The 17,536-nt window shown below is 43.2% G+C and overlaps 1 protein-coding gene across 2 annotated transcripts in view; it reads right to left on the reverse strand.

The window, feature by feature from the left end:
* Positions 1-17,536, reverse strand: part of LOC132216081 (oocyte zinc finger protein XlCOF6-like) — a 128,737-nt gene that overhangs the window by 107,562 nt on the left and 3,639 nt on the right. The window contains exon 3 of one of the 2 annotated variants that reach the window (XM_059665140.1): positions 9,095-12,777. The exons of the other annotated variant lie outside the window; for it this stretch is intronic. Within the exon in view, the coding sequence (XP_059521123.1) occupies positions 10,730-12,777 (2,048 nt within the window). The 3' untranslated portion in view covers positions 9,095-10,729. Of the gene's footprint in view, positions 1-9,094; positions 12,778-17,536 lie in introns of those variants that run through there. 2 annotated transcript variants of the gene reach the window in all.

Consider the following 17,536-nt stretch of genomic DNA (forward strand, 5'->3'; position numbering starts at 1 on the left):
TGTTTCTCCTGCACCTGAAGGGCTTCCTTTAGCTGCGGTTTTGCATATATTTGTTCAGGACTTGCTGTTTCTGAAGGGCAGGCATTGTGTCTTCATCCAAGACTTTTGGCATGTGTTTCCCTGGGGCCATATGTATCTGGAGGAGGTTTTTCAGGACTCTAACTGCCTTAACCTGCCTCCATTGAATCGATTATACAAAGTTATTGTCACGAAAAAGACACTCATACTTAAGAGCATCCAAAGTGTCAGCTCTGCCTGGAGTGCAGTGAGGATAAGATGGCCAAGAAATCTGTGAAAAAATGCTCAAAGTGACTGCTCACCAGAGAGATGCAAATTAAAGCAACAATTAGGTATCACCCCACCACTTTCATAATGGCTGCCATCAGCAAATCAAGGAATGACAAGACTGGGGAGGATGTGGATAAATGGGAACCCTAGTACAACCCAGATGGGAATGCTAAGTGCTACAGCCATAATGGATTCAGTTTGAAGTTTTTGTAAAATATTTAATATGGAACTGTCATTTAATTCAGTGATTCTACTCCTAGGAATATATCCTAAGAAACCTGAAACAATCACATAGATATATGTACCCCTATGCTCATAGCAGCACAATTTACAATAGCAAACCTTTGGGAACTGCTCAAGTACCCATCAGTAGATGATTGATTGGATAAAAAAGTGTGGTACATTTATACCATGGAATACTATGCAGCAGTAAAAATGAAGACTTGCCAAAACCGGTTTGGCTCAGTGGATAGAGCATCGGCCTGCGGACTGAAGGGTCCCAGGTTCGATTCCGATCAAGGGAATGTACCTGGGTTGCAGGCACACCCCCAGTAGGAGATGTGCAGGAGGCGGCTGATAGATGTTTCTCTCTCATCGATGTTTCTGGCTCTCTATCTCTCTCCCTTCTTCTCTGTAAAGAATCAATAAAATATATTTTAAAAAAAGAAAAGAAAAGAGAAAACTGAAGACTCTCTTCCCCTTTCACACAGCATGTAGGGACCTGGAGAGCATCCTGCTAAGTGAAGTCAGTCAAGAGAACTATCACTTTATCTCACTCATATGTAATTTAATTAACAAAAAAAACCTGTTGAATGGAGTAAATTCAGAGTGTGGAATTCACAATGCGGAATCTTAGAAGGGAAGGCGGGGAGGGTAAAAAAAAAAAAAAAAAAGAAAGAAAAAACATCCTTCCCTGTGGACTATGCGTGCGCGCGCGTGCGCGCGCACACACAGACACACACACACACGCAAACAATAAAAACAAAGTCACCTGAGACTCGATCATTTTCTTCTGTTCCCTGAAAGCAATGGGAAAGCTCTAGCTTGCTAGTTTCTAGATCTGCTCTAAATTTGTGTTTATAAACCTGTCTTCTGTCAGTTTTCTCCCTGGAAATGCTGATACCCCTCCATGTAACCTTCTCATCCTTCACATGAGTAGATTGCTTTTGGTGTTGTAAGAAATGTCCAAACCTGTGGAGAATTTCTCTCAGTTTATTTGCCCCAAGCCTGCGACACTGCCGGGAAACAAGAAAACACATTGAGGTGGGAGAATGGCAGTTTTGCGCCTTGTTTATACATTAGACTCTAAGGAGAAGACGTAAGGGGGTTATATGAAATTCACTGGTGATAATATAGGGGAGACAGTTGAGGGAAATATCTGGGATTGGATAAAAAGTAAAAAAAAACAATAGACACAAACTTCTTTTTACATGTTATAGAATAGTTAACACTTCCTATTTAACACAACAACAATAATAATTGGGGCTCTGTGGTCTGCTGTGTTGGGAGATTGTGCCCTTAAGATTCTGTAAAACGGAAATTTCCCTGAAAATCCAAAGGTATGTTATCCCAGATGCAAAAACACAATGGCCAGGCTTAATAAGGTACAAATAGACCTCTGCAAAACAAAACAAACTAAAACAAATAAAACAAAAAACAAGGCTAGGACATAACTACCCCTGTGGCTTACTTTTTCTTAGAAAGTTTTAACTTCAAACCATCTTATATGGTTACTTTTGGCCTCTGAATTCCTAAGATTGGCCATGGCATGCCAGGATCCCTGAGCTTACTAGGTTTAGTATGTGCCATCATTTTTGTCCAAACTGGGGAGTCAGAACTGGTTGGTTTAGCCCTAACCAGTTTGGCTTAGTGGATAGAGCAGTGGCCTGCGGACTGTAGGGTCCCAGGTTCAATTCCAGGCAAGGGTATGTACCTTGGTTGTGGGTATATCTCCAGTAGGGGGTGTGCAGGAGCAGCTGATGGATGTTTCTAACTCTCTATCCCTCTCCCTTCCTCTCTGTAAGAAATCAATAAAGTGAAAAAAAAATTAAAAAAGAACTTGTAGGTTGAGGAGAAAATTTAGCGAGTGCTTTATTTCCTGGCGGACCCATTGTTCACATACTCCTGGACAGAATGCCTCCATATTGCTGGTGTCCCTTTATTTGGACTCCTAGACGTAGTTAAGGTTCAGGCCAATAAAGCCTCAGGATCTAAATGTGGTGGAGGTATTTGTAAGGAAAAGGAAAAGGTCTTTCTATTTCTTTACAGTGGTCTTTCACAATTAATGAGAAGCACCTGCTAATTCAGTGGTTCTCAACCTTAGCTGCGCATTGGAATCACCTGGAAATCTTTTTAAAATCTTGATTTCTGGGGCTCATTAGTCACAAAGAAATGGAATTTCCAGAGGATAAGGCCCAGAAACCAGGTTTTTATAAATATTCCCAGGTGATGCAATGTGCTGGGAGGCCTGGCTGCCCAGGGTGGGGCCTGTGTGGGGAGCAAGGGTTCTTCTGGGAGCTATTCCTTCCTCTCTGCACAGGAGGGGTTTGGGCGGGGCCACCTGTGCCACCAAGGAGCCCTGCCCTTGGCATCTGAGCAGAGTCTGTAGGCACAAGGACCCTTCCTCCTACAGCAGGCGTGGGACTTCCCAGGCAGGAGACCCAGGGGCTGCAGGGGGACATGTCTGCCTGCACCGCCTCTGGGCACCTCTGCCAGGGCGCTGGTCGGGACAGCACTGCTTTCCACACACAGCAAAGGAACTCAAGTGGCACTATGTTTCCGTGGGAACGGGCACAGGCCATGGTTGAAACTTCCCCCGCGTGCAACCAGGTCCTGCCTCAGGTCACCCCCGGGAACTGCTGCAGCAGAGCCAGCCGCGGCGGGAGGGGCCTGAGCATCTGCTGGAACCTGAGGTCGCTGCCTCCCGAGCTCTCAGCATGTCCCCCCAGCCTCTGCCATGTTGTCCATTGCTTCCCTTCAAGAGTCATTAAGTCACCCAGGTGCTCGGCTCCGCATGCCCGCCCACCCCTGGACGGCTCTGGGCTGGACTGGCACAATGCCTACTGGCCCTCTGGCTGCTCTGCCTCTGGACACAAGAGGGAGGGGCCAGTGTAGGAAGGACAAAGCCACTGCCCACTCCCTCCTCACCTCACTGACAGATTGGGAATCCTGTGCCCAGAGGCTCCTGTTCACACCCTCACTGCCTGGGGCAGCTGGGCTGGCGGGACCTTAGGCGGGATCTGCCTAGGAGGCTGCAGTCCTTGCTGGCCCCTCTTGGGAATCCTGTACTGTAGTAGAGCTCAGGAAGTATGTCTCAGCGCTGCGGCTGATGCAATGGTGTGAGCACACTCCACCATGACATGCTTCCTCGGCACACCAGGAAGTAGCAATGCCCGCCTGAACTAACTCCTAGAGCCACGTGCATAGTACCCCAGCCTTTCAGCCATTGGTCGCCTATAGCAACGTGTCTCCCTCTGATTGGTCCCCTCATGCTATATATACCCCTGTAGTTCCACAATAAAACGGATCTGCGTCAATGAACCTGGTCCCCGGAGTCGTGCATGCAGACGCCCTAGCGCGTTGGGGCTCCGTCGTCCTCACCCCCGAGGGACCCCCTGCTTCACTGTACCCCATCTGCTGCCTCTCCTGGAATCCAGCCTCCCTGGAACCCAGGTTTTGGGCCTCATTTTGGGAGCACACACTCAATATGGCAGGGGCATGCCTTGCTCAGGCTGGGACGCTGAGGGTGGGTAGCATTTTCCTCTGTTCTCTGAAAGCAAAGGGAAAGTTCTAGCTTTCTGGGTTCTGGGTCTGTTCTACATTTGTGTTTATAAATCTGTCTTCCATCAGCTGAGTCCCTGGAAATGCTGATATTCCTCCATGTAACCTCCTGCTTCACATGAGTCAATTGCTTTTGGTGGTGTTGTAAGAAATTTCCAAACATGTGCAGAATTTATCTGAGTTCATTTGACCCAAGTCAGCCAAATTTGCCAGGAAGGAAAATAACAGGTTGAGTAATACTCGGGACAATTGCAGCTGTGCACCTTTTTTAGACTCTAAGGAGGTGAAATGAAATTAACTGGTGATAAATTAGGTGGGAGAGCTAAGGAGGAAAATCTTTGGGATTGAATAAAAAATAAAATGAAAAATACACGTTTCTTTTTAAAAGTATATCAATTAGTTAATATTTAACCCGAGAACAATAATAATTGGGCCTCTGTGATCATCTATGTTGGGAGATTGTGCTCTTAGGAGTCTGTGAAAAAGAAATGTCTCTGAAAATCCAATGGTACGTTATCCCAGATGCAAAAAGACAACAGACAGGCTCAATAAGATAAAAACTGACCTTTGCAAAACACACACACACACACAGGCTAGGGCTGTGGTCGGCAAACTGCGGCTCACGAGCCACATGCGGCTCTTTAGACCCTTCAGTGTGTCTCTTCCACAAAATACCACGTTCGGGCACGCACATATAGTGGGACTGAAACTTTGTGGCCCATGCCCAGGAGTCAATTTTTGGCCAGGGCAAGTCTATTTTGAAGAAGTACTGTTGATATTTGGCTCTGTTGACTAATGGGTTTGCCAACCACTGGGCTAGGACATAACTACGCCCGAGACTCACATTTACTAAGAAAGTATTTACTTGAAATCATTCTATGTGGTTACTTTTGGCTTCTGACTTTGTAAGATTGACCATGCCATGCCAGGCTCTCTGAGCTTGCTAGGTTTATTGTGTGCCATCATTTTTGTCCATACTGGGGACTTAGAACTTGTGGGTTCAAGAGAAAATTCAATGAGTGTTTTATTAAGTCTGGGACCCACTGCTTATGACCTAATGAACACAATGCCCCCAGTATTGCTGGTGTGCCTTTATTTGGTCTCCTGGAAGTAGTCACTCTTCAGGCAATAAAGCATTAGGTTCTAAGTGTGGTTGAGGCATTTGTAAGGAAAAAAAAAAGTCTTTTTCTTTGCTATGGCCTTCCACAATGTATGAGAAGCATCTGCTAACTAAACCCCAAGATTGTTGACTCCTAATTCACACAGCTCCTCTGCTCAAATTGCTGAAGAAGATAAAGTACTTTCAAGGCTAAATTCATACATACCCCTCCTTCTTGCTGTTGTCACATCCCAGAGATAATCTGCAACATGGGCCTCTACTTCAGTGATGGAGAACCTATGACACACAGCTGTCTTTTTGAATCGGGAAGCAGCTGTCCTTTTGAATCAGGAGTCACAAGCTCCCGACTGCTCTGAACGCCGGTTCCGGGAAGTCTCTGGGGACCCGGGACTCATAGAGGGAGAAACTGGACTGTCTGGCAGCGGGCAGAACTCGGAAGATGAGGGCGGCTTTCCCTCAGAGGTGCTTGCAACAATTACCAGGACACTGAGATGCGCGGCCCCCTAGGGCAGGGCTGAGGATCAGCCATAGCTGCTTGCTCCACCCTGTTGATTCCTTGAGACCCCGCCCCACCCAGGCTGCAGAGGCTTTTGCATATGATTGCCCTGGCCCTTTGCAACCTGAAAATTACCTAACAAATTGCAGCTAGGCCACACAGACCAAGAACTTCCAAGAGAAGGCCAAGGCCCCCCAGCAGCTTGCATTGCTTCACAGCTGGGCCTCATCTGGACACCACCAAACTCCAAAAAAGGAAGGGGAATCTACAGATCTCTTCATAGCTCCTGCTGGGTAACCTCAGGCAGAGGCTAAATTAGCATCTTAGATACAAGAGCCAGTGTACCCAGTGGTCAGAGTGGGACCATCCAGATTACAACGCCTTAGATCCATAAGGGACATACTCAGGGGGCAGACTCGGTGAGCACCAAAGCCCCACTGAAGCAAGTCTTGCCCCAGAAGGGTGTCTTCAGCACAGAAGTTCTCCCACTGCAGACACAGTTGATTCTCACTGCCAATTGGCCTGGAGATCAATTCCTCCCAGTGATACCTAAAACAATCAAGGCATAACTACAATAAGACTGTGCACAAAGCCCACAAGGGGGTGCACCAAGAGTGTCCACCTCAGGTAACTGGGGAGGCTGAGCCACTGGGCCCTATAGAACACCTAGCACACAAAACCACTCTAACAACACAGGGAAGCATAAAAAATGTGGAGACAAAGAAACAGGTCACAAATGACAGAAATGAAGGAAAGTAAAGGACTGGATATAGAGTTTAAAACGACGTTTATTAGGTTTTTCAAGAATTTTCTGGAAACCGCCGATAAATTTGGTGAGACCCTGGAAGACATGAAAAAAAGACCAACTAGAAATTAAGCATATACTGACTGAAATAACGAATAATATACAGAGATCCAACAGCAGACAAGAGGATCCCAAGAATCAAGTCAAAGATTTGAAATACGAAGAAGCAAAAAACACCCAACCGGAAAAGCAAAAAGAAAGAAGAATCCAAAAATATGAAGATAGTGTAAGGAGCCTCTGGGACAACTTCAAGCGTACCAACATCCGAATTATAGGGGTGCCAGAAGAAGAGAGAGGGCAAGATATTGAAAACCTATTTGAAGAAATAATGACAGAAAACTTCCCCTACCTGGTGAAAGAAATAGACTTACAAGTGCAGGAAGCGCAGAGAACCCCAAACAAAAGGAATCCAAAGAGGACCACACCAAGACACGTCATCATTAAAATTCCATGAGCAAAAGACAAAGAGAGAATCTTAAAAGCCGCAAGAGAAAAAAAGTCAATTACCTACAAGGGAGTACCCATACTACTGTCAGCTGATTTCTCAAGAGAAACCATGCAGGCCAGAAGAGAGTGGCTTGAAATATTCAAAGTGATGAATAGCAAGAACCTACAACCAAGATTACTTTATCCAGCAAAGCTATCATTCAGAATTGAAGGTCAGATAAAAAGCTTCACAGATAAGAAAAAGCTAAAGGAGTTCATCACCACCAAACCAGGATTATATGAAATGCTGAAAGGTATCCTTTAAGAAGAGGAAGAAGAAAAAGGTAAAGATACAAATTATGAACAACAAATACACATCTATCAACAAGTGAATCTAAAAATCAAGTGAATAAATAATCTGATGAACAGGATAAACTGATGAATATAATAGAATCAAGGGAATAGAAAGGGAATGGACTGACTATTCTCAGGGGGAAAAGGTGTGAGGGGGGTGCGGCAAGAGACTGAACAAAAATCGTTCATATATGGATGAGGACAGTCGGGGTGGAGGGGTAAGGCAGAGGGTGGGGTGGGAACCAGGTGGAGGGGAGCTATGGGGGGAAAATAGAGGAACAAGTATAATAATCTGAACAACAAAGATTTAATTAAAAAAATAAAATATTTTGATTACTTAAAAAAAAAAAAAAAGAAAAAAAGGGGAGACTGGGAGCTTCAGTCCCGGCCAGTCTGAAAACAGACCTCAGCTCCTCACCCAGACTGGCCAGGCACCCCAGTGGGTACCCCAACCCTGAAGGGGGTGTGACCAGTTGCAAACACCCATCAGCCCCTCACCCAGGCTGGCCAGGCACCCAAGCGGGACACCCACCCTGATCCGGGACACCCTTCAAGGCAAACCAGCAGACCCCCACCCATGCACCAGGCCTCTATCCTATATAGTAAAAATGTAATATGCAAAGTGACCCTAACAGCAGAAAGACTGGGAATGACTGGTCACTATGACACACACTGACCACTAGGGGGCAGATGCACAATGCTGGAGCTGCCCTCTAGTGGTCAGTAGCTCCCACATGGGGGAACTCTGCTCAGCCACAAGCCAGGCTAATGACTGCCAGTACAGCAGTGGTGGTGGGAGCCTCTGGCAAGTGGGCATCCCATGAGGGCTGCCGGGCTGCCAGAGGGATGTCTGACTGCCATCTTAGCCCAATCCCCCGGGAAGCAGGCCTAAGCCAGCAGGTGGTCATCCCCTGATGGGCCCCAGACTGCGAGAGGACACAGGCCAGGCTGAAGGAACCCGCCCCTCCCCCCAGTGCACGAATTTTTGTGCACATGGCCTCTAGTATAAAATGTCAAAAATATAAATCTTTGTTTTACTATGGTTGCAAATATCAAGATATTTCTATATATGACACGGCACCAGAGTTAAGTTAGAGTTTTCAAAATGCCGACATGCCGAGCTCAAAAGGTTCGCCATTACTGCTCTGCTTAGTAGAAAGTGTCCTTTGCTCCACCTCTTCTGAACTCTTCATAACTTTGTCTGTAGTCATATTTTATATGCTTGGGAAAAATACTGATAAGACACCTCCCTATACGTCTGCCAGAGTGTCTGCTGGAAAGCTAACAAAGTGAAACTTTTAAAGACAGGCCCTGGTATCTACTCAACTTCAGCACAGCTCGAGGCCCCTGCATTTTTTCTCTCTTAGCTAAAGCCAATGATGAAAAGCAGAACGCAGCCTTTCTGCCTTGCCCTGTATTGACAACCAATACTTGCCTCTTTATTCTCTTGGAAAGTAAAACAAAATTCCTCTCTGCATGGTTTCTTTTGGCTGTAAATTCTTCAACAGCCTGCATCACCTCCCAAACCCTAAGAGTGTTCCTTTTTTCTAAGAAGTTCAGTTTGTGAAAATGAGGGAAATGACATTGTAGAGCAGGGGTGGGCAAACTTTTTGACTCGAGGGCCACAATGGGTTCTTAAACTGGACCGGAGGGCCGGAACAAAAGCATGGATGGAGTGTTTGTGTGAACTAATATAAATTCAAAGTAAACATCATTACATAAAAGGGTACGGTCTTTTTTTTTTTTTTTTTTTTTTTTTTAGTTTTATTCATTTCAAACCGGCCGGATCCGGCCGCGGGCCGTAGTTTGCCCACGGCTGTTGTAGAGGCAAAGTAATATTTTCTTCTCTTATAAACTAACCAATAGAGTCAAAAGAACACCCAAAATTAAAGAAGTCCTAGGAAATAGCCTTCATGATCTTACAAAGAAAGAGACCTGAATTTGGCAGTCTTAGTTCAATGATGACTTAGGAACTCCAAAAATTCATCACTGGCATCTGATGAATGGGAGTGTGTCCCTGACAATGGCAGCTTTTCTCCAACATCATGTTTACTGGGGCAAACAGGAATTAGTCCTATGTGGGAATTCATGACAGGGAAACAAGGTAGAACTAAGGGCTTAGGTATTTCTAAATTACTTCAACAAATGAGACAACAGAGTTAGTATCCCTGTGCACAGGGGGATCGCGATTGATGCCATCTGTAGGGTCCTTAGAGGTGGTTCAGATGAAATACCTGCAGCAACAGAAATATGCAGTAACATACACAAGGAAACACTTCTATGTTGGAAAGTGTAATATAGACACATATGGTCCAAGAGAAATACTAACAAACAGAACAACAAAAACAGTTGGGGGATATTACATAATGGAGGTGATTAAAAGTATGAGATGTAATTCAGACTGAGACTTCACATATTTTCTTACACAATTGTTAAATCCTAACTGAGAAACGACATTTCCTACACATCCAAAAAAAAATGTTCACATTTCGACTCCTTTGGGCAGAGCAGATTTACAAATTTGGCTAGAGATATCTCACATTAATTACACTCATAACGGTTTCCTCCAGTGTGAACACTTTGATGATATTGAAGACTATTGATAGTTGTAAAAGATTTCCCACATTCACTCCATTTATAAGATTTCTCTCCTCAATGAGATCTCCGATTACCAGGATGGTGAGTGCTAGTGGTAAAAGAATTTCCACATTTACTGCATTCATAAGGCTTTTCTCCAGTGTGAACCCTATGATGAATACGAAGGTTAGAGTTATTGGTAAAAGTTTTACCACATTCTGCATTGATAAGACTTTCCACCTGAATGAATTCTCTTATGATGATAAACGTGAGTTAGCTGTAAAAGATTTTCCACACGCACTGCATTTATAAGTCCTTTCTCCAGTCTGAACTCTGTGATGATTATGAAGGGTTGAGTTACTTGTAGAAGATTTTCCATATTCACTGCATTTATAAGGCCATTCTTCAGTGTGAACACTCCAATGTAAATGAAGTTCAGTCCTAGTTTTAAAAGACTTCCAGCATTCACTGCCTTGATAAGGCTTTTCCCCCTGTGTAAATGCTCTGATCGACGTTTAAAATACTTTCCACATTCACTACATTTATAAAGATTTTCCCCAGTATGAAATCTTGAGGACAATGAAGTTCAGAGCTAGTGAAAAGACTTCCCACATTCATTGCAGAGATAAGGTCTTTCTCCAGTGTGCAATCACTGATGATATTGCAGATCATTGCTACTTTTAAGAGATTTTCCACATTCACTGCATTTATAAGGCTTTTCTCCTGCATGTACTCTCAAATGGCAATGAAGTTCAGAGCTAGTGATAAAAGTCTTCCCACATTAACTACAGAGATAAGGTCTTTCTGGAGCATGCACTCTCAGATGATATTGCAGACCACTGCTAAATTTAAAAGATTTCTCACATTCCCTGCATTTATAAGGCTATTCTCCAGTGTGAATTCTCTGATGATATTGTAGTCTAGCCCTAGCAGTAAAAGATTTTCCACAGTCACTGCATTTATAAGGTTTTTCTCCAGTGTGAGCTCTCTGATGATATTGGAGACCACTGGTACTTGTAAAAGTTTTTCCACATTGCCTACATTGATAAGGCTTTTCTCCTGTGTGAATTCTCTGATGTCTATGAAGGCCAGAGTTAACTGTAAAAGATTTCCCACATTCACTGCATTTATAAGGTTTCTCTCCAGTGTGAAATCTCTTATGATATTGGAGACCACTGGGAGCTGTAAAAGTTTTTCCACATTCAATGCAGTGATAAGGCTTTTCTCCTTTGTGAACTCTCTCATGATATTGGAGACCACTGAAACCTGTAAAAGTTTTTCCACATGCACTGCATTGATAAGGCTTTTCACCAGTGTGAACTCTCCAATGTCTACGAAGGCATTTGTTGCTGGTAAAAGCTTTCTCACACTCGTTGCATTTATAAGGCTTTTCTCCAGTATGAACTCTCTGATGTATGTGAAGGAGGGCCTTAGTGTTAAAAGATTTTCCACATTCACCGCATTTATAAGGCTTTTCTCCAGTGTGAATACTCTGGTGAATATGAAGGTTGGTCTTACTGGTAAAAGATTTCCCACATTCACTGCAATTATGTGTTTCTCCAGTGTGAACTTTCTGATGATACTGGAGACCATTGATACTTGTAAAAGTTTTCACACATTCCCTGCATTTATAAGGTTCTTCTCCAGTATGAATTCTCTGATGATATTGTAGTTTAGCCCTAGCAGTAAATGATTTTCCACAGTCACTGCATTTATAAGGTTTTTCTCCAGTGTGAACTCTCTGATGATATTGGAGACCACTGTGACCTCTAAAAGTTTTTCCACATTGCCTACATTGATAAGGCTTTTCTCCTGTGTGAATTCTCTGATGTCTATGAAGGCCAGAGTTAGCTGTAAAAGATTTCCCACATTCATTGCATTTATAAGGTTTCTCTCCAGTGTGAAATCTCTTATGATATTGGAGACCACTAGAACTTGTAAAAGTTTTTCCACATTCAATGCATTGATAAGGCTTTTCTCCTTTGTGAACTCTCTCATGATATTGGAGACCACTGAGACCTGAAAAAGTTTTTCCACATTCACTGCATTGATAAGGCTTTTCACCAGTGTGAACTCTCCGATGTCTACGAAGGCATTTGTTGCTGGTAAAATCTTTCTCACACTCACTACATTTATAAGGCTTTTCTACACTGTGAACTCTCTGATGATGATGAAGGTGAGAGTTAGTGGTAAAAGATTTCCCAGAGTCACTGCATTGATAAGGATTTTCTCCTGTGTGAACTCTCTGATGATATTGGAGATCAGTGCTCCTTGTAAAAGACTTTCCACATTCATTGCATTTATAAGGATTTTCTCCTGTATGAACTCTCCGATGATAATGAAGTTGAGAGTTAGTTGTAAAAGATTTCCCACATTCAGAGCACACAAAACATCGACTTCTAACACCCTTTTCCTGAAGAAACATGTGGGGGTAACTAATGTCTTTCTTACATTCTTTTCTGGTGTAACAAATTTCTGTCTTTTGAAACATCATCCCGAGTGTTGAAAAAGCATTTGGACTGCCCCTGGTCTGAGTAGCCTTTAGGTGGAGATGTTCTGATTTGGTAAGGACACCCTGCCCAACTTCCCCGTATGTGAAACGATTCTGGGACACATTTAAATTGCAGCTGTTTGTATGTGAGATCCTGTCCACACCTGTAATCAAAGTGTTCTCTTTCATATGCTGCTGGTGAATATTTACACTGAAGTAAAACCGTTTTGCACATGCCCCACACCTCAACAGTATCTGTCTATAATGTGATCCCTGCAGCTCTATCTTTTTGAAAATGTTTCCCAAGACTAGCCCACAACTCTCACAGGGGTGGCTCTTCTGGGAAGACAAGGCTACCTTGGGATTCCTTGCCTGTGACAATCCTACAGAAATCTTCTGCTCGGTTGGTGTCTCCACATTCTCTGCTCCACAGCAGCAACCTGTATAAAAGGAAATGCTGGTGAGGTACATGTTGACCTTAGGAAAACAGAATATCTTCACCACAAATGTTTATCTGTCACGACTAGGCATGATTGCATAGAAAGATTTTCAAGATGAGTGAGTTAGATAGTGAGGAAATTGCTATTATATATAACCTGGCCCCAAAAGTCAGTTGATGATAGAAATCTCACCAAGAGAGGGACAGAAGCATAGGAGTAGATACAAAGAAGAGAGGATGGCTCTACCCCTTGTTTTTGCACAAATGTCTTCGTTTAGGACCTTACATTCTGACCATGTGATTCTGTGTGGAATAATTTCAAGCTCCTCAAAGCCATAAAAATTAATTGTATTAGATCACAGGATATACGACTTCAATATAATAACACTTGTGCTCTCCAAGGTGCTGCAGGCATGGAACAATGTTGGCTTGCAGTAAAGAGAGACCTGTGAAAGAGGCAGAGGTACAAAGTCCAGAGAGATTAAGGTTATCAGTGAGTTGGGAATCTAAGTAGAAATGATAAAAATTAAAACTGAATAGTTGGCAAAATATTAAAACAATAGTTGGCAGAAAAAAAACAATAAGCACAAAGAAGCATCATTGTGTGAGAAATGGGCAACTCTAACAAAACACTGGGTTTCTAGCTATGAATATTAAAAAGGCTTGGCATGGATTTCTTCCCAATGGCCCTTCCCCAAAGAAAGACCCCCGCAGGGTCCACTGTGTCATTCCTAAATTCATGTTTCTCCTGTGATGCACAAATGATTCTTCCGCATTAGAGGCACTGCTTGGAATAAATGACGTAAAGGACAAGGAGGGTCAGTACTGTGGTAGAACAACAAAGGACAAATGAGATCACAGTCAAAAGAAAAATGTGAGTGACATCAGCAACTTGGCAGGATCAGAGATATGAGCTTCTTCCCCCATCCCAGTGTAAGTAGACAGCTTGCCATAAACATAAACCCCATAGCAAATGGGAATAAGAGTACAATGAAGACAAAGGTATTACAGAAACAAATAAAGGAGAACTGTATAGAAAGAATGACTGGAAAGATTGGGTGAACTAATATATTTGAAGATACCTACAGTCAAAAACAAGGGTCAGAGTTACCTCCAAAAGCCACTGTGCTTCTCCTATCATTAACCCTAGTGGCCTGTTCTACAACAAAATGTGGGTTCCATTTCCAGTTAGCTTGTGTAGAGAAGGTAGCCAATTGATATTTCTCCCTCACTCTGATGTTTCTCTCTCTCTCTCTCTCTCCATCTCTCTTCCTCTCTATCTGAAAGCAATAATAAATAAATAACAATTTGAAGGTAACCAAACCCAAAACTAAACTCAAAACAATATAGTGACAAAGTAAATAAAAAGAAAACCTATAGCCCCGCCGGGTGTAGCTCAGTGGTAGAGCGTCGACCTAGAAACCAAGAGGTCACCGGTTCGATTCCACGTCAGGGCATATCCCCAGTGGGGGACGTGCTGGAGCCAGCCAATCAATGATTCTCTCTCATCATTGATGTTTCTATCTCTCTCCCTCAGGAAGGGTCCTCTCTGAAATCAATAAAAATATTTAAAAAAGACAACCTATAAAAATCACGTATAAAATTCAGAAAATTCAATTCTAAGAGGAAATTTTATAGGGAAAAATGCCTACATTATAAAAAAAATATCTCAAAAAACCTAACCTTCCATCTCAGGAATCTATAAACAAAACAAGAAAGTAAACCAAAAGGGTGCAAAGAAATGACGCAAGAAATATTTGAACGAACAAGCATAAATATAAAAGGGGCATAAGACAAAATAAAATACCTAACAGGTACTTTTCTCAAATACAAAAATTGGTACACCTTCATCTAGACTAAAGAAAAACAAACGAACAAACAAACAAACAAAAACAAGCCTCAACGAAATTCAGAAAAAGAACTGAAACCTAAGAGGTTACACTTGACCCAAGGAACCCCAAGTTCATTAGAGAGGTTGATGTTACAAAACAAGAATACTGAACTTACAAGCAACCGATTCCTCTGACCTCCAGAAGGTCCTGGGGGGGGAGGGGCGGATGAAGACTTATATGAGAAACTGCACAGACTGGCATCAGGGCAGGAACTAAGGGGCGGCTTTCTCCCAGACAAAGGAGCTCACAGAGGTCATTATAGCTATGTTGGGACATCCCAGGTCGCAAGTCTGATGGACAACCATTTCAGTTTGCTTCACCGTGGGAATTCCTTGAGACCTCACTTTATCCAGTTTAAAACCCCACCCAAGCTATGTGCAGCACCTTCTCTATATGAATGGCCTGTCCTGTTGGGCTAAATCCTGTCAAAAAAGTCGCAGTTGGGTCTGGGAGCCGCAAACCTATCAATAAAAGGCCCAAGATGGGGCAGCAGCACTAGCCTCCCATAATTCAAGGCTGGGCCTCATCAGGGCATTTCCAAACCCGATACAAAGAGGAGAATCTACAAATCTCTCTGTAGATCCAGCTGGGTGTCTTCAGGCCGTGGCTGATTTTACACCTCCCTGGAAAACCAAGAGCCAGCGTATCCAGTGGTCAGTGTCATACCATAGCAGCTTTCAACTCTGTTTTTAAAAAATATATTTCTATTGATTTTTTACAGAGTGGAAGGGAGAGGGATAGAGAGTTAGAAACATCGATAAAAGAGAAACATCGATCAGCTGCCTCCTGCACACCTCCTACTGAGGATATGCTCACAACCAAGGTACATGCCCTTGACTGGAATCGAACCTGGGACCCTGCAGTCCTCAGGCGCACACTCCATCCACCAAGCCAAACGGGTTTTGGCCAGCTTACAACTCTTAACATCCATAAGCCACACACTCCAGGGGCAGATTCACTGAGCACCAAAGCCCCACTGAAGCAAATCCTGCACCATAGGGGTGTCTTCTTCACAGCAGCTCTCCCACTGTAGTCGAAGTGACCCCTACCTACAATAAAATCCTCAACATTATTCCAGCAAATCAGATCCAGCATTTCATTAGAAAGATCATATACCATGACCAAGTGGGATTTAATTTGTAAATGAAAGGATGGTACTGTATTGCAAACGAATAAATATGATACATCATAAAAACAAAATGAGAACCCAGACTGGTTTGGCTCAGTAGATAGAGCATCGGCCTGCAGACTGAAGGGTCTCAGGTTCGATTCCAGTTGAGAGCATGTACCTTGGTTGCAGGCACATGCACATGCCCAGTTGAGGGTGTGCAGGAGTCAGCTGATCGCTGTTTCTCTCTCATCGATGTTTCTAACTCTCTCTATCCCTCTGCCTTCCTCTCTGTAAAAAAGATCAATAAAATATATTTTAAGCCCTAACCGGTTTGGCTCAGTGGATAGAGCATCGGGCTGCGGACTCAAGGGTCTTTCAGATTCGATTCCGGTCAAGGACATGTACCTTGGTAGTGGGCACATATCCAGTAGGCTGTGTGCAGAAGGCAGCTGATTGCTGTTTCCCTCTCATCGATGTTTCTGACTCTCTCTATCCCTCTGCCTTCCTCTCTGTAAAAAAAAAATCAATGAAATATATTTTAGCTGTAACCAGTTTGGCTCAGTGGATAGAGTGTCGGCCTGCAGACTGAAAGGTCCCAGGTTTGATTCCAGTCAAGGGCATGTACCTTGGTTGCGGGCACATCTCCAGTAGGAGGTGTGCAGGAGGCAGCTGATCAATGTTTCTAACTCTATCTGTCTCCCTTCCTCTCTGTAAAAAATCAATAAAATATTATGATAAAAAACTAAAAATAAATAAAATATATTTTTGAAAAAACAAAAAAAATAAAATGAGAGACAAATATCAAAATCATTTCAATTGATGCAGAAAAAGAATTTGACAAAATCCAACACCCTTGCTTCAGAAAAACTCTCAGCAAAGTGAGAGTACAGGGATCATACCTCAACATAAGAAAAGCCTTATGTGACAAAACTACAGCCAGTACCACACTCAAGGGGCAAAAACTAAAACCACTTTCCCTAAGAACAGGAACAAGAGAGGGATGCCCACTTGCACCACTCCTGTTTGATATAAGACTGGAAGTGCTAACCATAGCGATCAGACAAGAAGAAATGAAAGGCATCCAAATTGGAAAAGAAGTAAAACTGTCATTATTAGCAGATGATATAATATTGTATATGGAAAACTCAAAAATCTCCATCAAAAACTACTAAATATAATAAATGCATTCAGCAATGTAGCAAGATACAAAATTAACACCTGGGAGATGCGGGAAGAGACTGGACAAAAATTGTGCACCTATGGATGAGGACAGTGGCGGGGTAAGGGCAGAGGGTGGGGTGGGAACTGGGTGGGGTGGAGCTATGGGGGGGAAAAAAAGAGGAACAAATGTAATAATCTGAACAATAAAGATTTAGTAAAAAAAAAAAAAAAAAAAAAATACTTTATTGCGGCCGTAACCGGTTTGGCTCAGTGGATAGAGCATCGGCATGCAGACTGAAGGGTCCCAGGTTCAATTCTGGTCAAGGGTATGTACCTTGGTTGTGGGCACATCCCCAGTGGGGAGTGTGCAGGAGGCAACTGATCAATGTTTCTTTCTCATTGATGTTTCTAACTCTCTTTCCCTCTCCCTTCCTCTCTGTAAAAAAATCAATAAAATATATATATTTTTAAAAATACTTTATTGCCGCCAAAACCGGTTTGGCTCAGTGGATAGAGCGTCGGCCTGCGGACTGAAAGGTCCCAGGTTCGATTCCGGTCAGGGGTATGTACTTGGGTTGCGGGCACATCGCCGGTAG

This window comes from Myotis daubentonii, chromosome 15 (genome assembly GCF_963259705.1).
Source record: "Myotis daubentonii chromosome 15, mMyoDau2.1, whole genome shotgun sequence".
NCBI classification, from domain to species: domain Eukaryota; kingdom Metazoa; phylum Chordata; class Mammalia; order Chiroptera; family Vespertilionidae; genus Myotis; species Myotis daubentonii.